The 27,653-nt window shown below is 29.5% G+C and overlaps 1 protein-coding gene across 11 annotated transcripts in view; it reads left to right on the top strand.

Moving 5' to 3' along the window:
- Positions 1 to 27,653, top strand: part of LOC122516394 (cysteine-rich motor neuron 1 protein-like) — a gene marked incomplete at its 3' end in the record, with an annotated part of 339,788 nt that overhangs the window by 54,163 nt on the left and 257,972 nt on the right. For all 11 annotated transcript variants that reach the window (XM_043634163.1, XM_043634162.1, XM_043634165.1 and 8 more), the window contains 1 exon segment: positions 3,514 to 3,570. In XM_043634163.1, the coding sequence (XP_043490098.1) occupies positions 3,514 to 3,570 (57 nt within the window).

Genomic DNA, 27,653 nt, shown 5'->3' with positions numbered 1-27,653 from the left:
TCTAAAATATGAGATTAAAAAAAAATATGAGCTTTAAAAAAAAAACATATATTTTAATATAGAATAAGATTTTAACCGATTGGATACCGAAGAAAATATCTTCATCTATTTATCAACGAATACTGTATATTTCATATGTTTTTACTGTATTTTTTATAAATTACAGGATCCGGTATTTTATAATCGCGCGTGATAGGTTTAGTATTAAACACGATAGAAAGTAAAATAAAAGATTATTAAATTAACTTAACGTTAAGTTATAAATGATATAATTTACATTTTATGATCGTAATATACAGTGATATTTATGTTAGTAAAAGCAGATATCTGGTGATGTTAGAAAAGTAGGAAAGCGTTTAAGGGTTTCTCCTTTTTTCATGAGAGATGAGGAAAGTCGAAAGCTAACGGAGAGTTGGTTTTCAGGGGGATAGGAAAACGTTTATGAAAGATTCGGGATACCCTTGGTGATCCTTCGAACCCTTCACAATTTCTTTGGGCTCGTTCGTTTATATATGAGAAAGGTTTTCCCTTCTTCACGGAATCCAATCAGTTCTTACTTTCATAGCATGGCGGAAGATCGTAATGTCGTATCCTCACGGAATTGCTGCCTCGGCAAGGCCCTAAGGAAAGCTTTGGGACCGATTGAGATGCATGCAGAATTTCCTATGATATCCTGAATAATTTTTTCCAATACTTCTACGAGACCTTTCTTTTTCAAAAAAAAAGGGGAAGTAAGAAAATAGAAAGTGAGAAGTTTTAAAGTTTCTCGATGAAATAACAACGAGGTGTGATAACTAGTTTTTACCCCCTCCTCCCTCCCCCGATGTCTCTTGTTAATTTTAAATGAAATTTTATGATTCTTGGAGTTCTTTTAAAAAGATGATAAAAAAGTAATTTTTTCATAGTAATAAATTGTCAATAATAATCTCGAAATTTGCTTGGAGGATACAAGATAAATAATATATAATAAAACAAATATAATATAAAATATAAATATATATATATTCCCCTCTCTGTCTCTCTGAAAATATATATATAGTATTCTTATTAAAAAAATTTAATCATAAATGTTGAAATAGCGTAATTTTATTTTTATTGACAATAAGATGTTTCTTTAATACGAAAGATGTACGTGCTTGGGATAGGACAGTTAATAGGAAGTTAAGACTGATTCGAAGTCGAATTATGTCAACGTTTGATATCTTTTTGATGATCTAATTATAAGATAGGACGCTTGGGAGTGTACAAATTACAAATCCCAAGATGATCAAATAAGGATACTGAACGTTCCACACAGGTATACTATGTAACTCGTAATATAACTTCCTGGCCAATAACTTAATAATTAGGTCATTGCGCTAACGCTTTATTGATCGTTAGATTTGAATTAAGTTTATTCGGGCTCAACTATCTTATACATATAGAGTATGCTGTAACAGATAATATATCTTTTTTTTTTTCACTCTTATTCGTGGGATTTTTATTTCATAAAAATTCTTCTAAAAATTCTTCTAAAAATTTCTCATCTGTAACATACAGGATCGGGATAATGAATTATTAATAAAATTAAAACGAACGATGTGTTCGTTTATTTTTAAAATCTATTTCTTATTTTGAGCCTCGCGTATAATATAATATAAATTCTACCATAACGAAACTCGTATCTTTTGGTACAATTTCGATCTCGAATATACAATAATTTTGATCTTTAATACATAATTTTGTTGAAATATTTTATATGAAACATTGTTAATAACGTATTTCATGTATATAATAATATCGTACTATCGGAAATTTTACATTTAAAAGAACAAAATTAAAGAATGATAGAACACGGGACACTTGTGTTTTATATCTGCAAGTATGTATAATGAAATATTCTGAATGAAAAATTTGACGTGAAATATTTAAACGTTGGAAACGAACGAGAGCTGTGGTACTAGTGAAAAACGCGACGGAAAGATTACAACATTGAGCCCTTAGTGCTGGGACTGAAACTTTCGTTGGATGGTCGTTGATGTCACGTTATTAGCCACTCTCGTCACGAGATGTAGTTAAAGCGTCAGGGCACGTTGATTGTAGCGAAGAGTTGCACGAACGCGTACGTTAATATACATATATACACACCTATACGAGTACAGAGAGAAACGCGCGCAAATATTAACAGCAAATACAATATATATATATATTTGTGTGTGTGTGTGTTACGTAGCCTAGCAAGAAACGAGAGATAGAAGATTACGTTGAGTATCCCACGGCAGGTACTTTCGGATATCCCGATATTTATTTAGGATCCAAGTTAATGGCGCATAAAATTTACTCCCTGTATTAACCAGCCAATTCATTCTTTGATATTTGTATAATAAAAATATCTTTGCGTAGATGACGTCTCTGTTAAATTAATTGCACCTAATGTACAATCGAAAATTTATTTTTCATTTTGTTTTAATGTTGTTATGTTTAAATTTTAAAGTTTTTTCTATTTTATGGGGATGGGGATTGGGGGGGAGGTAATTAAAATTATTTTCATTTCTTTTCGAAAAACCGCAGAAATAAAATCAAATGAAACAAAATCGATCGTACGTGAATATTATGTTTTGTTAATTTATTATTTTACGTTTTCGCAACGTCATTTATATGCAAAAATACAAATTAGGAGATATCAGGATAATTGGATAAGTTTGTTAATTTTTTATTTTTTATTTTCATTTGCTAAAATGTACTCTTTGGCTGTTTATTTATACGTATCGTGAATTAACGTTTGGAAAAATACGTACAAAATAAATGAAAATATGTTTATTTGACGAAATCAGAATTATCTGTGCAATATTCTGATATGATTTTTAATAACTACCTTAATTACACAAAATATGTTATTTCAGTAATGAGAATTATAATTTAATTATAATTTAGTTGTTCATATTATATAAGTATAATTCTATATTTCCATTATAAATAAATGAAACAAACAAATGAAACTTTTTCAATTGAATTTAATCAACAGAGTAGAAAATAAAAAACTTATTTAAAAAATAATTGATAAATGCATTATTACAATATGTTTATCGCACTTTATGTGAGCTCATTTTTTTAAAAAAGAAATACACATTCAATCTATTCCTCACTTTGCTCTTGAGAAAATGTATAAACTTACTTATATGTATAGGTGAAGCGATAAATTTAAATAAGAAAATGTTGTTACGTTTTAGGACTATTTTAAGGGTGCGTCTAAAAATACGTCAATTCTTAATTGTAAATGATCCGCTTTGGTAAAAGACAAAACAAAAAATATGATTTAATATAGTTTTTATTTTGCGGACGATTTTAGGATGAAAAAAGAATAAGTTGCAAGAAAGTATCATTTTTACAAATTATTTATTAAATTGATAAAAAAATAAAAGATTATTAAATCTAAGGAATTTTATATCGTTATAGTGTGAACGAAGTAATAACTTGTTAAGAGTAATATCAAGAAGGTTGTTTTCTAATAGTGATAATCTTCATCTGTTTCAGACGACCTCCTTAATTCCGAGGATAGAGCGAACGTCGTAGTCGACGAGAACGAGAACGGTGAGTCACTTTCAGCCAATTTCCAAAGTTTCACTGCTGTGGAGTTTTAATTGAGTGTATTTAGTATTCATTGGCGATTGAGTTTAAGGGATTAGGGAGGGAAATTACGCGGATATTCTTGCCAACCACTAACGAACTATGCCTGGACCACTGAACTATCCCTTATTCCTTCTTTTTTCTCTCTCTCTCTCTATCTCTTGCTCTTCTCCTTCCTTTCTCACACGTTCTTTGTCGTGCACCAACAATGATAACCGATAAAACCCCTCTTATAATCTGTTCACTATTATAAAAGAACTCCCTTACAGTTCTTTTTTTTCTTTAACTAAACTATTTTACAGAAAACCTCTCTATGCCTTTTACCTTCTTAAAGAATTCAATAAAGGTATCGCCGATTGTTGTAACCATTCAAGCAGAATTCTATGATAGCACAATTTATAATATATAAGTATGTATTCGTATATATATATACGTAAATATAATGTTGGAGTCATTTAAAGTTCCTATTCTACAAGTATATATTTTTTCTCAATTTCATGAAACAGCGAACGCTTTTAAGGATAACATTTTTTAACACGAAAAAGAGAAATATATGAAGAAAAGAAATTCTTATTTCCAAGATACTATTCTTATTTAATATATTTTTATACTTATCCCTTTTCTCAAACGAATAAGATATTTCAAATAACTATGCGAGTCTATTTTTGATATTTTGTAAATCGATTTTGTTTTGTTTTTTTTTTCATAAATAATAATAATAATCGTTTATTCGTTAAGGTAATATATCAAATAATTGGACAAAATTGTGTCCCAGTTTATCTTCATTTTCAAAGTCGAAAGCTCTAGACGTACTTAAATTCTTTTGTTAACTAATTTTCTTCCTTTCAATTGCGTCCCAAGAGAATTGGAGCTTTGTAAACGGGAAATTGTGTGTGTGTCGTGGCACAGAGTCCCTCAAGGACTTCCTTGTAATAAGGTACGAAATGTTTTCTCGCGAAATTTAAACTCTTGGGAATTTTCCGAGAAAATACATGCACGAGAAGAAGAGGTTAGGTGTATACTTTGGCATTAGGAGATCATTATTCACAAAGTAGGTCGTATATCCTTGGTTTCGTTGATGTATCCCATGCCCATGTGTCTGAATAATTTTGATATTTCAAGACATTGGTAGAAAAAACGGCAAGAGAAGGTACCTCTATCCAGAAATACATTTCATCAACATTTTTCTATATTGTATATTTTATTTATTATTATTTATATTCTTAAGTACTTTAAAATGGATCTTTTATATTTACCTTTTCTCCAATTTAGCGAAAAGTTTTTGCAAACCTTCAAAACGAGAAAATGAAAATGATAAAAGGAAGAGAGAAAGAGAAAGAGAAAGAGAAAGAGAAAGAAGAGAATTGAATTTTCAAGCGGCTTATTCGTAGGATCTTCTTAGAAAAGTGTAGTTCCCTCGAGTCGAGTATTATATTTTTCCTATTTTCTTATCCCACGACGATACAACAAGTTTCGCTTTATTTCTTTACGAGTGATACTTTCTCTCAACGTTTCTATTCTTTCGATACATGAGGAAAGTATTTACGATAAGAACGAAGTACCGTGAAACGCGACCAGTAAGAAAAATTACAGTCTTCGAAGTAAAGAGACGTTACTTCTTAAAGCTTTCTTTCCCTCTCTCTTTCTCTTTCTCTTTCTCTCTTTCTTTATCCTTTCTTCTTTCTGCCTATTCGCTTCATGTCATTTTTTTTTCTAATTTTTTTTATCCACGTTTACCTCCGTCGCGCGCTCGTTAAGATAATATTTAAAAAGAGGTTAAATCAAAAATGGTAACTTCTTATCTTTTCTTTACAACGTTTGCCTATCTTCATTTTTTTTGTCTTTTTACAAAAGGGTTTCCTAATACAAGATACTTCGTGTCTTTACCAAGTTGAATTTAAATTCCAGTTTTTTGGTTTATCTTTCTTAACATGCCTCTTTCTTTCTTTGCATTTTTGTTAAGATTTTCTTTTATCCTCTATAGGATCGTTTCTTAAATTATAATACGTGTACCATTAATTGTACATTACGTTATTTTTCTTGATACAATTTTTACACTAAATATTTCAGTATATATTTAGAAAAATTTATTTTAATATTTTAACGAGTTTTATATTTACGAATATCATTAAATAATATAAATTTATAACGTTATATTCCTTGATTATAAACATTACATTTTACTAATTATTTAACACACATTATTTAACAAATAATTATTAAACACTACTTCCAACTTTTTAACGAAGAAAGAAAAATAAATTTGAGATTTTATTGTTGATCTTTAAATAATTTAACTTTGTATAATTTTTGGTTTTATTAAATTATATTTTAAAAATGTTAAAGTTATACAATTTCTTTTCGACTAAACGGCATCCTTCTCACTGCGATACTCTACTACGATAATCAGGAAGGTTCCTTGACATTGATATTATTAAAAAAAAAAAAATAGTGTACGCGTTTAAATGCGAAATTATGTAAAAAGAATCTTAAAGAATCACATACACGCGTATTAAATTAGAAGTCTGTAAGAGTGCCCAATGGAAAAGCAAGGCTTTTGTTGTACGCTTGAGTTCGTAGAAACGAGCGAAAAGTAATTAAATAGTTCTGTGTTACCGAGATATGGAGATAAAGTAATTTAATTTGGCAACGAAGCAAGCTTTCTCCCACCCTCGTTCCTCTCTCTCTCTCTCTCTCTCTTTCTATCTATTTGTCTGTTGCTCTTTATCTGTCTTTTACATATTCCCTACCACTCACTCCCTTAGCCATCTCCCATTTTGTAAAACAAGTGATAAGAAGTTCGTACTCCCTTCTGTAAATTCGCTCGGTTCTTTCACAGGTCGTAGTTGTCTAACAAGCGAGCGAAAAATGTAACAAAGACTTTTACAAGAAAAAACTTGACGACAATAATCGACAATATAACAAAAACTGATGTGTGTACTTATGTACGCACGTAAGAAGTTATACTTCTTTGCCGTAACAAAATGAACATAACCTCAATAACCTCAAAAATTACTTCAAAAAATAACTTAAAAAAAAAAATAATTATTATTATACATATATAAGAAAGAATAAAATAAAGAAAAAGAAAATATCAAAATATAGATATCAATCCACACTAAATATAAGAGAGATATATCGAATTACTTCACGCGTCAACAGTCATGGCGCGGTTACAGCATTAGTTCTCGCTTCAATCATTTAAGTAAAGCAGCGCTGTGTACGATTAGTATTTGGATGGGTGACCCGCTTGAGAAAAAAAGGGGAAGAAGAAAAGAAGAGACAACTTCATGCCGTATACTTGAAATCGCTTTGCCGCGCGTCGTAAATACCGACAAACTTCATGGTGTCGTTTTTCCAAACGCTCGGAACAAAATGACTTCCCATTACATTTTCCCCAATGCACCAAAAGAAGTATAACTTCAATAACATCCGACAACGGACACGTCCGAAATTTTTGTTCGAATTTGATTTGAAATAATTTAAAGAAATAATTTGAAGAAAGAAAATCGGATCTTTTTATTTTTTTATTTTTTTATTTTTTTTTTTTCTATGCGGTATAGGGAGAAGAGGTAAAGGATGAGGAAGAAGAGTAGGAGGAAAGAAAAGAGAATACCGAGAGAAGATGTAATTCCTCGTAAGATACACTTTTGTGCGGAGAAAACGTCCGAGTCGCTTTCGAAACTTCACTTCCGTAGTACGAACTTCGAGCAACTTGGAATAATTAATTGTAAGAGGTAATGCAGCTTCAGGAATTCATTTCGTGATTCTACGACTTTTTATGTTCCTTTTGGTGGTATGAAACTGGAACTGTTACAGAAGTAACTTTTTCTATTGATTTTCACTTTAATATCTTTATGCTAAATAATCTTTTATTTATCGGTTTAAATGAATATTTTTCTATGATATATGTATATAATATATATATATTTAACATGAAAAATATATTCGTACGAATATATCTATGCTTTTTTTTTTATTTTTTTATTTTACAAATCGTTTCATTACAAATAATTAGTTTTTTTATTTAATTTTTATAATGCCGAACAAAAATATATTGTTGTTTTATATTATGTCTTTTGCATCAAATATGAATAAATAATGATGTTTTTAGTTCCTTAAGTACTATTTATTAAAGATAACCGACTCCTTGAATTTTTCTAATAATTAGGAATAAACATTATTAATACGATTTAAAAAAATATTGAAATAACACTAACGAGTAACTGGTCTTGCTTACTGGTTTCATGCTGAGCCATCTTTGCTCGATTTTTCATTCAAGTAATTTGCCGTTTTGACGCATTAAATAAATTATTTCAGCGTGTATCACCGGTTGTATACAAAACCTGAATGGAAAGTTTAATGTATACCATCAGTGGTACACGTGGCACGGAACGTGTTAAATAAATTATACAAATCGTAGCTACAATAGAACCCGATGTTGAAGTAATCTCTGGATTGGCATGGTTGGAGAATATGTACCGTTAAGAACGTTATTATCATTTAAGCATATGTTTCTCTAGTTGTATCTCACGCCGATACGATTGTGCCTTCTTTCTCTGACAATGAGCACAAACTCGCTTTAAACTTAATCCCAAAAGCTGGATTTAAGCTTCGCACGTGGGGGTGCTATGTTTCTCCACCCCCGCATGGTACAAATAATCATCCTGTTGCTCCTATTTCAGCAAATATTATTTCGACAATGACTTTTATTTACCCCCGTGCGTGTACTTCAACAATTGGATAATTCTAGCAAATGTTATTCATTTATTAAAGTTGAATAATCAAGCATCAACATACACATATACAGGGTGTATATATTTTACATAAATTTCTCCAACGTGCAGTCCTCTGGTGACTGTGATAAGCTCTCGCTTGCTTGCTGTTCTCGTTAAATACAATAACGAATCTCACCTCTCGCTCGTCTACAGAAGTATAAAGAGTCCTTATACACTTCGCTTACTTTACTTCTCGTCGGGTTTGTGGTAATATAAAGGGTAGTTGTACTTCGCTTGCTTTGTCGGTTCTTAATCGGTTCTTCGTTGGTTCTTTGTCATCTAACAATAAGATGAGTCTTCGTAGGCGTCCAGAGGAAGAATAGAATAAGTGTCTTTGCTAATGGGCCCACCAGGGCGTACGTGGTGGGGGTACGAATGGTGGGGGATGTGAACATTAGCGCTTCAAAACTCTCTACAGGACTAAGGTGTGCACTTTGAATACGTGTTAAGAGTCTACGATTGTTTCCGATCGTACAGTGTACTATGGATTACTTTATTAAGAAAAAAACAACAAAATAATTAATATTCTTTTATTGATTATATATGTTATGAAAAATTATATTTTATTTTCATGTTAAAATATTGTAGGACGAGCGCCTCCATGTCAAATACTTAAATAAACATTCGTGGAAGGATTGGACAGCCCTGGATAGCTCAATGGATAAAGAGCAGTCGAAAAAAAAACGAATAAAAATGATTTTGATGAGTATATCATTTCGATTATTTATTAAATATTAATCTCTACATATAAAAATCTAACGAAATAAAGCTGCTCATTAAACGTGGTTGAGAGAAATTTTGTGATTTCTGCGTATAAATTTTACGTTTGAACGAATGAAAAAAAAATATTACTCGAAAAATAAATTCAAATATATTCAGTAGAAGTTAGAGATAATATTAAAAACTACATTTCGTTATTAATATATATTTGAAGATAAAAAATTTGTTAGATCTGATACTTGGAATTTTGAATTTATGTGTCCATTGAATGAAACATTAGGCGGCGATGTTTCAGTTTTCACAGAATGTAAAAAACTAACCAAAGATAAAATTGTAGATTGCCCTTTCTGACCAGTCAGAGTTTTCGAGAGTAGTACGTGTAAAAGAGAGAAAGAGAGAGTGAGAGTAGTACGAGAAACGGCCTTCGAGCTAGCTTTTACGATCTCAGTAAACCGCTTAGAACTTTTTCCGACTGATAACTCTGCTTCAGCTCTTTTCCACCGTCAAAAAGCTTTTCTTTTTTCCACTTGAAACGTTCCCGTATTATCCAAAGTTGTTTCTACAAGAGAATCGGCTATAATAAACGCGTCGTTTTCTAAGCTCGCGTGTTCTTCTTATATCACGTTATATACCATTATACGTTATCGACACGCGAGACAAGATTTTTGTTCCTTTTTTTTTCAACTGATCGGTCATGTAGGAGTAGGTGAAAGAATAAAGAAAAAAAAAAATAGGTTTTCTTTATATACCTATATCTGTATAAAGTGTTCGCGTTATTATTGCGTGTAATGCTTTTTTTCTCATAAGCTATAGATGTATGAAGAAATTTAAAATAAAAATACTTATTCATTATTTGTTTTTTTTTTTTTTATTCATTATCTATGCACGATATAGTCTCAATCGATTTTAAAGACTTGTAAGGATATTTTTATCATACTGTAGAAATTTTTAATATGAATTTAGGATATAGTTAATTATGACAGTTAACTGTACACAATTACAGTTGTTTATTATTAATTGTGACATGTAGCAAAATCGAAATAAAATCAATTTTTCAATTTTGTAACTTATTCTTAATCCACTTTTATAATTATCGACGCAATTTAAAACAAGGAAAATATATAATAGGTTAAATCTTAAAAAAATAGTTGATTAAAGGATTGTTGAATATATATGTATAAATTAATTTATTTAAATATTATGTTTTATATGATACATAAAAAATATTACAGTTTGTAATTGTAATTAATTGAAAACTTGTATTTGAACTTGTTGACTTTTTAACTGAAATTATTAGATTTATTTGGGAAAAGTGAGAGGATAGAGGATAGCCTAAAATATAAATTACTTATTTTATGTAAATATGTGCGTACGCGTGTTGGTATATGTGTATTTCTACAATAGAAAATAAATGTACAATATACAATGACTGCCAAAAATATTCGGGTATTACAGTATGACTAATTCTATAGCTTCATATTTCTGTTGTTTATTAAGCAATTACCTTGGTTATTGTTTTCAACAATAGGTCATTTATTATTGATAAACATATACAATTGATTTTAAAAACTTTAATATATATTGCATCGTAAGAATTATTACACGAAATAATGTCACATTTTTAGCTCAAAAAATACTCCAACAATATTCATTTATCAATTATTTAATGTAATCTAATATTTAAAAAATAATTTTAAAATAATGCCATTTTAATCGAGGATAAAGAATTTTGAAGCAATTATTTAATAAGAGTTCTTGCAAAATACGTGCCTAATGCTTAGATTGTTTACTTAATAAAACTTAAATCTATTAATAATCCTAATTTTGTCGGCAATTGAAATACATTGTTTTTAAATACCAAGTTTTCAACTTTGTATGATGAAAATGAAGCACCAGAACATTACGTTGGTTTCTCAAAATTTTACCGTTCTCTACCGTGATGTTAAATTACTTTTCTCAATGATTAGCATTGTGCAATTAACGTAAAGTTTTACAATAAATTATATACGTTTACAACTAGAATAATGAATGGTTTGTCGTTAATAATAATAATAACCAGAGTGATTTTAAAACAAAGGAAAAATGAAGTTCAACAAATTAATCAAAATAGTGTAGGAATATTTTTGGGAGTTACTGTACCTTGATATAGGAAGTATACGTACGTTGCACAGATAAAACAGATAGCTTGTATCGGGTTCGATGTGATGATCCTTTTCGTTGCAGAAAACGTGCAGATAGGGATGGCACGAAAGCGAGTACGATGCTAAGGAATAAGAGAAAGAAGGTGGAAAAGACGGGGGTGGCGAGTTTAGAAACGTTCGGAGTCACAATATAGCGAGATAGAAAATTGTGTCATGGTATTCCGCGACAAAAACTTGCCGCGTCGGCTTTTGATACGTTTTCTGAATTTTCTCTCTTACGATACCGGACTCTCACATTTCGTTTTATATTTCGAAAAAAGAAAGTTAGAACAAATAGTATTATACTATGATTTCATGCGAATAAAATTATCGAAGGATTTTTGTTTTTTAATCCTATCTGTTTTCTTTCTCTTACATCGTTTTGATTGTTGAAATAAAACCGTTCTTTAATTTACGTAGTACTTTTTATACATGATTTTAATTTGTGCAGTTAAAGAATTTATATAATATATTTTATGTAGTGTACCTTAATGGAAAGAGAAGAATCATAACGTATTTATTTATAATTTAAATCGATTAATATTTTTATATAAAAATGTATTTTAAATGCTGTATAAATGCTGTATAAATAATGTAACATTGAAATATTTCTTATCTTTCGCTTCGAAATAAATTGTAAAAGACATTCGTTTCTAAATAAATTTGTTAAGTAACAAAAGATAAAGTAAAATATTTTCTTTTATAAAATTGTATTATTTTTCAATCACTTTGCTTCAAAAATCTTCACCATTGAAGATAAAATCAGGATAGAGGTTTTCTTGATTTGAAGAAAATCGGATTTTCGAGAGACGATATAAAGAAAATTGTATCCAAGTTCTAAGGTGAAATTGGTTCCAAAAACAATACATTAAATAAAAAATACAAAATTATTAAACAATTATAAATTGTAATCTTTCTTATATAAAAAGAAAATTCATTGTATTGTGTGTTACTGATAAGAAAATTGCATCGTAAACATGTGTAATTACTAAAAAAAATATTTATTCGTTGACCTTCAGGTAAATACTTTTATACGCAGAATAATAAAAAACATCGATTAGTTAAAATAAATAATTAGGTTCCAATAAAAAGTAAAGCGCAATAATATCTGGCGAATGTATTAGTAATTCCCAGAATCACCCCGTGTATACTAATACTATTCTTCTAATAATCGTAAGTACAAAAATCTTTTTCCAAACTTCAAGCATTCGCAAAGAAAATTTCTTCAAACTTTTAATTTACGATATTTACCGTTTCTTAACTACACTTTTAAACTAAGAAGAATCATTAATTTTAATCTTATTATCAGTTTAATTTTAATTTTGTATAAATTCTATCATATAAATAAACATATATTAATACTTACATTGCTTTAATGAAAACATTCACGTTAACACGTTCATTGCCAAGAAAAAGCAAGTATAGCAGTTTGTGCCAAAAGTTTTGTCTAAAATAAAACAGCAAAACTTTCATTAAATTTAATAATTGTTAATTAAAAAATAAGTTTTACAGCGGAATTTATAATATTTGGAAGAAAAATAAAATATTATCTCCGTACAATTTTCTTGCTGTACGACTTTTTTTTGTAAAAAATAGCACCCAATTGAAAACGTATGATGCGAATTACGAAATATTTCATAGTAAAGATATGTAACGCCAAAGGAAAGTATTTATCGAACAAAATTAGTGTTAATTAGTGTAAACATCCAATAGAGGACGGATGAATCCTTAAATAGACCGATTTATAATCTATTCGACTAAATATAAAACACTATACCGTAGATTCCGCCAATTAGGAAGTTGTCTCGAAATCGTGAAACTTTATCCGGAACGTTGGAAAGTAATCCTGGAAGTACGGTTGACCGCGTTGTTATCATCGTCCCTCGGGAAATTTACAGTTCTTAAAGGATTCAGAACGGTGTCCCAGAATAGACAAAGAGGGTGAGAGTGAAAGAAAAAGAAGGAGGTAAAAAGAAAGAGAGAAAGAGAGAAAGAGAGAGACAGAGAGAGAGACAGAGAGAGAGAGAGAGAGAGAGAGAGAGAGAGATGGACATTAGAGTGGTGTGAATCCTAACGAATTCATTCGTTAAAAACTTACTCCGTTTAAAAATGTGATGGTGTTAGTAGAAACATTTTTAGTAGTAGGGGGTATTGTTGCTGTCGCTGGCTGACCTCGCTTCGCGCTAATAGCAATAAACGAAATTACTCGAAACAGGAAGAAGCAAACTGGTTCCACTTCAAATCGGGGACATTTTACGTTTGCAAAATATAAACTGACAAATCGAGAATAAGAAAAGGAGCAAGTTCTAGTCTAACGGAAATGGCATACTCGTTCTTATCAATTTGACGAGTTTTTGTACTTTAATAAATTTACTGTAAAAATGTATTTTATATTATATTATGTGTAATTATTTATATTATAAAATAAGTCGTGCAATTAATTGTTTCAATTATTTGACTTATGGTTAGTATACTGTATATAATTATCGCAGAAATATGTAGATATATTTTTGAAAATAATTACGATACAGTAGTTTCTTTTTGTGTTCTTTTCATTAACGTTCTTTTGAATAACGTGCTTGTAAAATTTTTTAAAATTTCATTTATTTTTTAACTGTATTTAATTCAAATTTTTGGTTACCAAAGAAAAATTATGTATAAAAAAATGTGTACGTCAGAAAGGGAGGGTAAATTTTTGTATTAAAAATTAAATGAAATTACAATTCGTTTTTTTATTAAACGATACATGTACAACGGTACATTTATTTTTATTTTCATATATTTCATGATTTTTGTTCGAATCGATTGATAATAAATCTATTAGTAAATGTTAATCAATTTGGGTAATAAAATAAAATTACAAAAATGCGTACATGTTAAATGTTATTATTTAATAACAATTAATAAAACTGTAAAAAAGAAAAAGATGTTATCGGGCTGCAATTAAACTTATATCATTTTCAACAAACAACGCTCATTTTATGCTTTTATTTTAACGAACTCGTAAGGATTTGTTATTAACAATATGAAAAGAAGTCATCCATATATAACGAAAATTAATCCAAAATTGGATTTATAACATTTAAGAAAAAAAAAGTCCCTCGTGTATACATATTTTATCGAAAAGATGGAAAATTTTTATTGAAATCGTTGAATATTAACGAAAAATACGGCGGTTAGGATCAGACGGACGGTCGACATTAACGTTGAGATAGTTTTCGTTAAATAATTATACGTTCACGTTGCTTGACTTTAGTCGCTATGCGAAGAAGAAAGAGACTTTGTTGGCAAACTTCTCAGGCGGAACTGGATTTCAAAGTGCTCGACGGTACGACACCGGCGTCATTAATTCTCGACGTAGAAGAGGAGGGTTCCAACAACGCTTAACGTATTCTACTTGTAACGGTTCTATTCGCTTTCTCTCTTTCTCTCTTTAGTGTTATCGGGTAGATCGTTCGTGAACATCGCCGTTACGATAATATTAGCAATAAGTATTAAATTATTAGGTGCGTTCACGTCGTAATACTTTGGTTAGTACGACGAAGCACAGAAACATAAATTTTCATTGTTCTGTTTATCAAATATGTCTTATTTATACGTAAACAAATATAACATACATATATATATGCTATAACTGTAATAATAATTAAATGATTAGCGTGGCGTAATGAAAATTACGTATATGTATAATTATATACATACGCGTGGATAAAACGTAGGTTTCTTTCTCTCTATATACATATATATACATATTATACAGTAAATTTCAGGAGTATTCATATCCCCACTGTAAATTTAAGACAATCAATATTTTCTTGTAATACCGTTGTTTACACTTATTCATTCTATTGGTGAAAAGTTGTTAAATGAAATAACAAATAAATACTATTTATAAAAAAAAATTAATTGTATTTTTATATCTTACGTAGATACAAGTACTCTTGTGAGAATAATTTTTGATTATTTCAGTAAAATTATGTTTCTTTAACAATAAAATGGCAATAAAGTTTTAATAATCTTGAAATAGGTTTCTTCGTAGAATTTTGAAACTTCGTGCATTACAAGGAAATATTAATTATTTTCAATTTACAGTAGGATCGAGTACCAATGCTCCTGTGACTCACCGTAAATTTATATATATATATATATATATATATATATACACGCAGGACAAAACTCGTTTGGATACTCTCAGTAAACTCTGGCAATAATTCTCAATTACGTAATTCCCGTAGATAATCGTTGAATGCATCTTTCAAAAATACTTTTAATCGACCACTAGTTCGAGCCCCCCCCTATACAATTCCATGCAATCTATTCTATTACTCGATATAAAAGCTGAGCTTTTTTCATTAAAACGTTGAGAAAGAAAGTTTTCGAATTGGTATGACCTCTTATAAGATGCTTTTCACCTTGCCCGTTCCTTTATTTTTTCTTCGTCCTTTATCCTTATTTCTTCTTCTCTCTCTATTATCTATCTCTTCGAATTGATCTAAATAAAAAAAAAAAGTAAAATAAGGAAAAAATAGGATAAAAATCGTACCGACTCCCGACATAAATTCATTCACGAGCTCGATATAAAGCTTTTGCGATGTGAATTCGTTGTAAGAACGAGGAAACGACCAATAAGGTTTGATATTTTACAAATAAAATAGGAAGGAATAAAGGCAGGGGTAAAGAGGAAGAGCAAAGCCAAGTGGACAGCACCGGAGCCTTGATATACGAGCTAGTCTGTGGGCTTTTCTTTTCTCTCTTCGTCCCTCGTTTGGCCATCGCAACGCACGTTTCACTAGTGTGTTTATTTCCCTAGACGGGTTGGAAGTTCCGTCGGATGCCATTACAATCTCAGGGTCACAGGGTAATTTGTCTCCGTTAATGCCGTGCCTCGGTCCCAACCTCGCGCTCATTGCGGTTCGCGGATAAATTTCAATAAAAAAATTCGCCGCAGATAGGTCCCCGTAAATCTTCACTCGTACCGGCTACCCCATACTATTGTTGTTGTTGTTGTTGTTGTTGCTGCGGCTGGCGCGTTTTATCGGTCGATGGCGATATCGAAAAATGTAAAATATTATTTAGAGAGAGATTATATATGTTGTATGTAAATGCATACATTGATTAACCTTGTTTTATATTTATCCGTTCATCTTCTCCAAATGCGAAAGAAATGATAAGTGGAATGATAAAAAAGATGATAATTTCTCATTTTGTTTTCTTGTTTTTTGTTTTTTTTTTTTTTTTTTTCAACGATTACTATCTATTCTTTATTTTCTTTTTAACCATATAGAATTTCGTGTTCGTATTTATTATATGCGAAAAAAGATTAATCGAGATTAAACGGATAATCGAGATAAGGGTGGAATTATTTAAAAACAAAAAAAACACGTTTCTTCTACATAAGAAGAAATTTTCTTCCGTAATTATTTTTACCGGATTATATCATAAAAAATAATGTAAGAATCAAATCCAAATTAGAAAACGACAGCACCTTATATATATTTTTTTTTTTATTTTACATTGGACGAGCAAAATATATTCCGGATAAATTGCTTTGGATAAATCGAAGGAGAAAGGAGCAATCAATCGTAGTCTCTAGGATTTTTTGTCTCTTTTTTTATCTTTTCAACTTTTCTTTTGTTTTCCCTTCTTTTTCACTTACAGGAATATCCTCGAACGCGTTCGAGCTAGTTTCTGAAGCTCCTGGAACTCTTTCCGCGTATCTTGGAAACGTGTTCTAAGAGTCTCTGTCTCTCTTTTGGTCGTTTTTTTCCCTTATTCCATACCTTTCCTCGACTTGCCCGACACGTAGAACGAACAAATTTCTATTGTATATCGACAATCGCCCTAGCAAGCCGTACGTCGGAGACATAAATAACGAACGGAGAATCTCAAGGAACCTTGCAGTACCAATTCTAACCACCACTACCGTCATATTCACCACTACTCTCCTATTCCTTCTTATATTCGAAAATTCAATTTTGATAACGCTCGACAGAAGCTCAGACTCCTTCCTCGACCCATTTATATTCCCCACCATTTTCCTTAACGTCCTTACTTCTTCCCCCCTTCTTCACTCTCTTTCCTCTCTCTCTCTCTCTCTCTTTCACTTTATGTATTTTTATACCTTTCTCTTTTTCTTTTTTCCTTTTCTCGTTTCCTCTCGCTTGCGTTTACAGTTACAGCTCGAACGAGCGTAATAATAGATCAAATTGCAATTTTATAACCTCGAATTTTCAACGTCACGTCCGATCCAACCTCGGTCGTTCGTTTTCGCGAGGAAAATCGCCGGATAAAGATTTACAATCACAGAAATATCGTTCTCCCGGTGGACACTTTAGTGTAACCATTGAGAAAGATATTATTTATCGCTTCTACTTGTCCTCCATGAATCCTTTAAATAACATCGAAAATGTGAATTTCGTGAATATTTTTCTTTTCCTTTTCTTATTCCTTTTTCTTTTTCTTTTTCTTTTTATCTTTTTTTTTTTTTCCTTGAAAATTATTCCGTTAGCATCGATCGCACGTTTTCGACCCTTGCCAATGGTACCACAAAACTCATTAATCTTTGAATAACAAGACTATTTCTGATATTCCACGTTAGTTTCCTCCTCGATCATTAAGGCCGGCTCGCAATCGGTGATATTTTAGTGAGAAACGAGAAATCGTTTTGTAGTTGAACAATTAAGAAATCTAAACGAAACTAGGAAATAATACGATTAATCTTTTATTAGAATATTGTTATCAATGCTTTTAGCTAAAATTATACACAGAAATACAAATACTTTACTTTAATAGTCATCAAAAATAACTTAAATAAATAATATTATTGAAATCTCTCTCAATTTTTGGCGTGGTTAAAATCTTTTGACCTTAAACTGTTTTAATTACTGGCACAATAGTTAATTAAACAATATATTATTCGATTTTTACTTCTAAAATATATTGAGAATAATTTCATTAATATCTGACGAAAGTCATGAAAAGGAAACTACAAAAAAGAAAAAGAAATAGAAATTTAAATTACAATATAAAGAAGAATTGAATTTTCCTATACTTTTTATACAGTTACTGTTAAAATATTGTATTAATTACTGTTAAATAAACTCAATGCGACTTAAATAAACATTTTATTTTAATTCAAGATCGTGAATAATATTGAAAACTTAATTATTTCATCACTTATATTAAACTGTCACACTCGTATTCAAGAGACACTGATATCGATTAAATACAAATGATATTAATAAGTATTGGAAATGATATTTCACAGGATATGATATTTTTGGAAATTATAATGTAATTATAAAATTGTACGAAATAATAATTATTCGCTATCATGTTTGAACTGTCCAAATGACAAGACGTGTTTTCGAAAGGCCAAGAAAATTCTCTGTATTATGTATAAACTATAGCTACATAAAAACTATGTATGCACAAATGTATATATAACTGATATAGAAATCTCTTACATATTAATTTACATATAAATTTTAAACAGTAGAATAAAAGTGTGTAATGGTGAAACTAGCCAAAGGGCAATTTCAAATCTGAACGGATCGTACGAATTCCACGAGAATAAACAAAATGTTCAATTAACTTTGTCAAAAATTGATGATAAATACATTGCTAAAACTAGTTACGATGAAGTTTAAAATAGCTAAAATGCAAATTGATAATCTGTCTTTTTAAGATTTCATGTTTCGGGTTTTATTTTGTTCTCTCTCCATTTTTTGGTTTGTCTTTGGGAAATGTTTTTTTTTTTTATCACGTCACCTCGTTTAAATATAACCGATATAATTCCGTTTGCGTTCGATAGATTATCTCATTAAACATGGCGGCCGCGTATGGACGTTCGTTAAGAATTCAGAAGAGGCATTGTTATATCGTTCAACGAACTATGCGATCTTTCTCGTAATTTAATATTCTTCGACATAACGTCTCTCTCTCTCTCTCTCTCTCCCTCCTTCTTTCTCATTTTATTTTTTTAAATTTTTATTCCATTTCCCGTTCCTATATAAAATATCCAGAACGTCGTCGTAGTTTTATTTTCGAGCTACTATGCTTCGGTGAACGCGAGAGCATCTATCTTATCGCTTATACTTTATGTCTCGCGGACAAATTTTCTTTTAAACGTTCGACCGAGCACAAATTGAAAATGCTAGTCTGCGGAAGGAAAATTTCAAAGTTATGACGCGAAGTTGCGTGTTACAATTATGTTTATTTATAATCGATTTGCTTGAACATTATTAAAGACGACATTTTTTTCCTAATTAAAATATGATTTTATTTTTTATTCTTTATTTTTTTTTTCTAATCTAATATAATGCGTGAAATTTGTAATATCGAAGAAAACTTTTCTCTCGTCTTAGAAAATTCATATCAACTAAGTTTTATTCTTTTTTTTACATGTTCGAAAAAAGAATTCATAAAACGAACGAATCTTCGTTTGACATTATTTTCTTTCATTTTATTATACATTGTTAAAAGAAAATTATTGAAAAATGCAATAACGTTTTCTTAGCTTGGCAAATAAATTTCTGAGAAAGATTGAAGGTAGAAATTTATATATGTACATTGATAACTTATCAACTAACTTATTAGATTGATTCATAAATAAATGTATTAACAATATAAGAAGAAATATATATTACAATAAAACGATATTTATTTATTTATATATATATATATACGATTCATAAATAAGTAAGTATTGTTTTATTGTAATTTCTCATCAACTGTTTACTTATGAATCGATACAATCAATAACATTTTTTATAATAACAATTTCATAATTTCTATCATTTAATTTTTTTATGTAATGTCACTTTATAATAATAAACTCATGAATTATTGTATTTAATGATTACTTATTTAATGATTTAATTATTAATGATTTAATTATGAATCAAACTTATATAATTGAGAAAGGATTCAGAGATTAAACTTATATATTTTTTATATAAAAGAAAATGTACCGATACGAATAAGTCGATGCACATTTCAGAGCGTTATGCACGGTTTCGCGTTTTAAACGTTGGTTAACTAGGAACATGATGTGTTAACCGTTCCTCAGAAATTCAGAATGCACTGCGGTGAGTTTGCTTCCCTCTTTCTCTCTCTCTCTCTGTATTAAGAAAAAAGAAACAGTATGAAAAAAGAAAAAAGTGTATATAGTATATACTACTATGCATTCATCCTCTTTTTTCTATTTGCTCTCGTGATAGACCCCTGTACACATCGTAAAATATAAAATACGCAAGCACGAGCAGGGGTAGATCTTGTTGCAATTTTCATGAAGCATGCAAAGATCATGCGAACGTGTCTCGTTTCTCTTTTCTCTTTCTCTCTTCTTTTTTTCTTTTTTCAATTTTTTTCTCAACAATTCAAACGACGTATTATTTCAACAGAAAAATTTCGGAGCCCTCGAACTAAAGTTAGAAAAAAAAAAAATGTTTCAAGAAAATATCTATTATGTTATTAACAAAAATTTCATATTGCGACAATCAGTAGTATGTAAGGCCACTTGTTCTATAACGTTGCTTAAGAATGTTCTTGAGAGTGAGAAAATGTTTGATGGTTTGTTTATATTAATATTGATTTGAATGGAACATATTTTAATAATAAAATCGTATATTTATATCTTTAAAAATGTTGAGTAGAACCAATTATCTACAAAATAATTTTGATAGCAGTAAAAAATAATGAACCAATGAGGAGATAATCATGCTGCAAGTGTTAATATCAGTAACCAGTAAGCTGAATCAATTGAAATCAGTTAATTTTAGGATGTATCAAATATTACATGAGGTTATATCACGCGTATCATAACACGTTAAAAAAAGCTTATTAAAAAATCATAATTGTCCGTGAACCCTAATGAAAAAACACATTAAAACCTGAAGAAGACTCTCCGAGGCTTTTTAGTATTCCAGGTCCACTTACCGCTAAATTTGCCACTGATACGGGGAGAAATAAAAGGAAGAAGAGGATAAGGAGAAGGTACACGAGACACGTTTGCGAAAATACCTAATCATCTTTCGGATACATAGGGACAGGAGATAATAAAACGAAGTATATAGCAAAAAGGAAACTACTTCTACCGTCTCTTTCTCTCAATTTCTCTTTCACTTTTACTTCTATGTAAAAGGATCTTCTTAGATTTCCATCTATCTTCATAACACGTAAACGCTCGCATGTGTTGAATTTTCATTGAAACTTTTCTAAACGAGGCTAACCTGTCATTTAAGGACGGTAAGTAACGTAAACTCCCTTTCGACGTAATCACGCGTCGAGTGATTTAAAGGAGATCAAGGCGATACGTTCAGCAAATTAAATTCGTATGAAAGGATAAATGAGCCTAGGATGTATAGAGTACTATGTGGGACGACGACTCAGCCTAGAAGCGGAAAATTAAACGCTAGTATGATTTTAGGTGAGCAATTTATATGTAAATGACACTGCACGCGCTAGGCTTTACCATCTCTCTGTCTTTGTCCTTTTATTTCCCTCTCTCTCTCTCTCTCTTTCTCTTTCTCTATTCCCCTTCCCCTTCCCCCCAATCCTCCTCCTTTCTCTTTCCTCATCTCTTCGTTATATCCAAGCGAATATTAAATAATGCCTATTGTTACGAAAATCAGCCTGTAGGCCGATCTCACGAGATTTTCAACGGATTTTCCTAGATATAAATGATCCGTACTATTCCATATACGAAATAGAAAGAGAGAAAGAGGATTGGTAGAAGCAGCAGCAGCAGCGGCAGGTTCCTTCGTGGTCTGAATCGAGAGGACAGAAATGCCAACCGAAATAATGGTGGTCATGAATAAAGGGGCTTCTGCGAGCCTTTGAATCCATAACGGTGGGCATCTATCAGCTGAAAAGAATAGCCCCGTGAAATCCGCATGCAAAAGCTACTACGTTCGAGGTAGCTTTTATTAAGCGTTCGCCACCAGTCCCCGGTAGAGGGAACTTTGTTAGCCGTGTTTTAAACGTGATTTGTTTCTTTCTCTATCTTCTTTCCCTTTTTTTCTTTTTCTCTCATTCGAACACGTGCGATCGAATCTGTCGGATGTTTAATTAGTCTTCCGGTTCAAGTCGCACGATTAAAGCCCCGTCCGGGATTCGCGTGATTCCGATCAAGCGTCGAAAAGGTAACATTCTTTCTTTTTTTTTTTTTTGACATTATTCTTTTCTTTTCTTTTCTTTTCTTTTAACCATTGCCATTAATCCTATATAATAGTCCCATGTGATTTTGAAGTCACATACCGATATATCATGGTTCTTTTTATTTTTAACTCTCTCGTTTGGTATATATGTATGTACTGAAAAAGTGTGAGGTTGTATATAAAGAACTCATAAATATGTCCTCAAATAATTATCGTTTGACTAAAAATACTTTATATTCTAATCCCCATTTCGTTTCATAGGACTTATATATACGTGCTTAAAAAGAATTGTTTTTAAAATTTGAAATATTATTTAATAAAATACGTTACACATACACAACAAAGTTTCAAGACAGGAATAGTCTATTCTCTAGCAAGTTTGGAATGACGCAGTTATCACAGTTTATTACAAGCATACCGGAGCGAAAGCTTCATTTAAATTTTGTTTTTTTTTTCTGTATATTTGAAGCAGTAAAATTTTCAGTTTTAGAAATCTAAATTAAAATAAATGATATGGTAAAAGTGAATAGAATTTTAACTAAACTGTTGGTTATTTCTAATTAAATGTAAAAATTAAGTCTGAAATTAAAGATAGAATTTAATGTAATTATATTCTTTGAAAGAATAATGTCGCTGAGTGAGAACAGTGTTTATTTCATAATGATTCTTTTATCTCAACTTTTCTTGTGCTTCATCCTTCGCGACATTCAAACGTTTACACGAGAAATAACAATATAATATTTTCTATATAAAGGAAGTTAAATAATAAATAAAATTTCATTTAAAAAAGTATATTTAAAAATATTATACTCAGACTGTGTTTCGATCGTGTGATGTTACAATAGTTTCGGAATCAGAAATATACAAATTTATACAATTTTTATTTATTTCTCTCTTGATGTATTATTTTTATTTTTTTTTAAATTATCTAAGATATTAATTGAACAGAAAATACATCGAATACTTTTTATAATAAAATGATTGATCGAAATGGTAAAAGTATAATATAAAAAATTCAACGTTTTCATTCACAAATCGTTTATTTTTCGACTCGTGCCTTTCAACGTTATTTTTTGATTTGTTTTACAATTAATATACATACAATATTTAATGTAAAATTTAATCATTAATTTTATAGTATACAGTATATATGTATATATACAGTATATATGTATATATACAGTATATATATATATATATATTTGTTAGAGTGTTAATTTGTACTCTGGGAGCGCATTTTCGTTCGTTTTCGGTAAACGAATGAGAATCTACGAGGCCACCACGACCGTAGATTAATCTGATTTGTTTGTTGGAGCGTAAATAGGACGACAGACTCGTTCGAACGGTAAAAAGATTTAGTTCGAACGGCAGGCAGGTAGGTCTCTTGGGGGAGGGGGTGTGTTTTCCGTTTGTGTGCGTGAATTTTAAAATCAAGCCAAAACCGCGTAGTATAATAAAGAAACAAAAAAAAAAGGAATAAAATAAAATAAAAGTAACTCGATTTCGCGAGTAAAGAGTGGGGGGAGGGGGTTGGGGGTGCGAGGAAAGGGATAGAATACATAGTTTTCCTAGAAAAAGATTTATCTTCAGCTTCGACGAGCTTTAGGATAATGCGTGTTGCAAAAGAAAACAAAAGACCTAAATGTTTGTCTCTAAAAAAATACGTTCGAAGTACGCGCTTGTATGTATGTTTGTAAAAGTCTTTATATTGAAAATTAAATATACGAAAGATCTACTTAAAATGTATTTTCTATTAAAATATTTTAATTTTGTAGAATAAATATTGTAATAGAATATTATTTAAATTTAATATATTATTCTTATTGCGTATGAAAATTTTTCTATGCAAATTTATATCGAAAACTTAACTTTCATGTTTAAGGTACTTACTATTATTTCATATTTAATATTTGCTTTAGAAGAATGAATTATATTTTGTTACAAGGTTTCTTTTTTATAATATATTTATATAATATGTGATAATACTTAAAAAAGATACGATTTACCCCCCGATAAATGTGAAATAAATAATATTAAATATATAATAGGATAATATTCACAAAGAAGTAGAACAAAGGGCTTTAAATAACTCGAGGGTTAGATCCATTATCCGGAAAACGGAAGACACAGATTCGAGTCCTGGTTCAGTCAATCAGTCCAAAAGTTCAAATTTCTTTACGATTCCTATACTAATTTAAAAAAAGAAGAAATATTAACGTTGTTCTTTTTATTTTTAGACAAAAAATATCAAAGAATTCTGTCATGCTGGCCAATAAATTATTTTCCTAGTTCGAGATGAATGTTAAAAAAATGTTCAATATAATTGTGTTAACATTAATTAAAATAATGTTTAAATTCATTTCACGCATAACATATGTATATACCAATTAGCTTTATTTTCATATTTTCATCCCTGTCTATTTTTACTCGCAAATAATGAAACACCATTCGTGCTATGCGCACGGAACAAAAATGTCAACGAACGCGTGCGTTTTCATCGTGAATCAAGAGCAGGGCAAAGAATGCATTATGAACAGATTGCGTTGAGATGCGGCGAGAGAGAAAGAGAGAGAGAGAGTTAGAGAGAGAAAAATGGAGATGCATACGTACATTATACGAGTGACGCAATTACAAAGAAAAACAGTGAAAGCTTTTTTTCACGCGAATTCACACTTACAGGTTACTCTGTTACAAAGAAAAGTATACGAATGGCAACATTAATTGTATTACTCTTATGTTAGTATGCTATTATCAGTAAAGTATATATATATATATTAGACTGTGCCAAATAAATCGACTATTTTTTTTTTTTCGGTCCCATATCAAAATTTCGTTGAGAGTGACGAAAAAAAAATTGTGTCAAAATTTGAGCCCTCTATCTTCATTTTTCAGTTAGCGCTCGCTAAAATAAGAATTTTCGCCAAAAAAAGTTTTTTTTCACTTATTTTTTGGTTATAGACAATTCAATATACCAAATATTAAAAAACCCTTGGTATGGTTTTGTAGGAAATTAAATTCTCTACAAAGATGATTTTTTATCGAACTTAAAAAGTCAACAGCTTTTTTTTTATAGCTGATTAAATTACATTTCGTTCTATAATTTTCATTTTTAATTATTGATGAACACTTATTAAACTACTTCCTAACGAAAAGAACATACTAATGCAATTTTTCTAGGAATATTTATGATCTAAAAAAATAGTTTTTATGCCGTAATGAATGTAAATACTGTTGAGTAATTTATATTCTTTACTTTTAAAATAATGAATTACATGTCAATTCTATTTTTTTTTTGTTTTTCACCTTATTGATTCAAAATTCGGTGAAATTTTTCTGTTTACAGTGAGAATTGCACAAACCTATGATTGTATAAAAAATCATTAGTATTTTAATAGAAATAGATAATTACTAAAAACGAAATATCTTAAAAAATTTTAATAAATTAAAAAAATGATATGCTAATCTTTATTATTGTCTTTATTCATATGTTTTACTAGTTTTAAAGAGCTTACATTTTTTAAATAAACATTAATATAATTATGATAGACACACTTTTAATCTTGTTATATAAATGAAACTAATAAGATCTTTACTTGAATTATTTTAAAATCAGTTATGAGATTCGAGTAAACATATTACTCACATAAATTTCGTTTGTTACAATTGGGATATTTTTTGCGATGCTCAGCAACAACTTGTAATAAAAACTGTTTTTGTTCTTCATCACAAGTGAGACTATCATTATATTTATCAATTAACGCTACAGCTCTTTCGGCAATATCATTTACAACTTTTATCGATCGAACAATTTTTAAAGAAAACATATGATAACTGATTTTAAAATAATTCAAGTAAAGATCTTATTAGTTTCATTTATATATAACAAGATTAAAAGTGTGTCTATCATAATTATATTAATGTTTATTTAAAAAATGTAAGCTCTTTAAAACTAGTAAAACATATGAATAAAGACAATAATAAAGATTAGCATATCATTTTTTTAATTTATTAAAATTTTTTAAGATATTTCGTTTTTAGTAATTATCTATTTCTATTAAAATACTAATGATTTTTTATACAATCATAGGTTTGTGCAATTCTCACTGTAAACAGAAAAATTTCACCGAATTTTGAATCAATAAGGTGAAAAACAAAAAAAAATAGAATTGACATGTAATTCATTATTTTAAAAGTAAAGAATATAAATTACTCAACAGTATTTACATTCATTACGGCATAAAAACTATTTTTTTAGATCATAAATATTCCTAGAAAAATTGCATTAGTATGTTCTTTTCGTTAGGAAGTAGTTTAATAAGTGTTCATCAATAATTAAAAATGAAAATTATAGAACGAAATGTAATTTAATCAGCTATAAAAAAAAAGCTGTTGACTTTTTAAGTTCGATAAAAAATCATCTTTGTAGAGAATTTAATTTCCTACAAAACCATACCAAGGGTTTTTTAATATTTGGTATATTGAATTGTCTATAACCAAAAAATAAGTGAAAAAAAACTTTTTTTGGCGAAAATTCTTATTTTAGCGAGCGCTAACTGAAAAATGAAGATAGAGGGCTCAAATTTTGACACAATTTTTTTTTCGTCACTCTCAACGAAATTTTGATATGGGACCGAAAAAAAAAAATAGTCGATTTATTTGGCACAGTCTAATATATATATATATATTTACACAAATATACATACTTCTGTATATATGTATGTCATTACATAGGATGATTCATGAAGCTACTTCTTTTTAAGTAAAAATAGAACTAAATGATAATGGAAATAATGACATGATAAGTCCTAATTTTTTATTACTTTATTTTTTATAAATAATATAAATAATATAAATAAATAATAATAATAATAATATAATAAATATAATATATAATATAATATAATATAATAATATAAATAAATAAATAAATATCGGTGGATACACCGATACACACTCTTAGTGTAATTGTAAATAATTTTTAACGCAACTAAATGCTCTCTTTTAACCAATCAATTTCCAACTCAAGATCAATATTTATTGTTCTTTGCTTTACTTAACATCATTCAATAACAACAAATTAAATTTTTTTAACTAATCATTTTTCTAAGTAATTTATTTTTTATTTTGTTCTTCATATGCAAATTCTATGTTTAAATTAAGTAAATAAATAAATATTTGTAATAGAATTATTTATTTTCTAAACAAATAGA

The sequence above is a fragment of the Polistes fuscatus genome, unplaced genomic scaffold (assembly GCF_010416935.1).
Source record: "Polistes fuscatus isolate 324 unplaced genomic scaffold, CU_Pfus_HIC Scaffold2, whole genome shotgun sequence".
NCBI lineage: Eukaryota > Metazoa > Arthropoda > Insecta > Hymenoptera > Vespidae > Polistes > Polistes fuscatus.
Note: the sequence above shows the minus strand (reverse complement) of the source record. Positions and strands in the feature narration are given on the sequence as shown.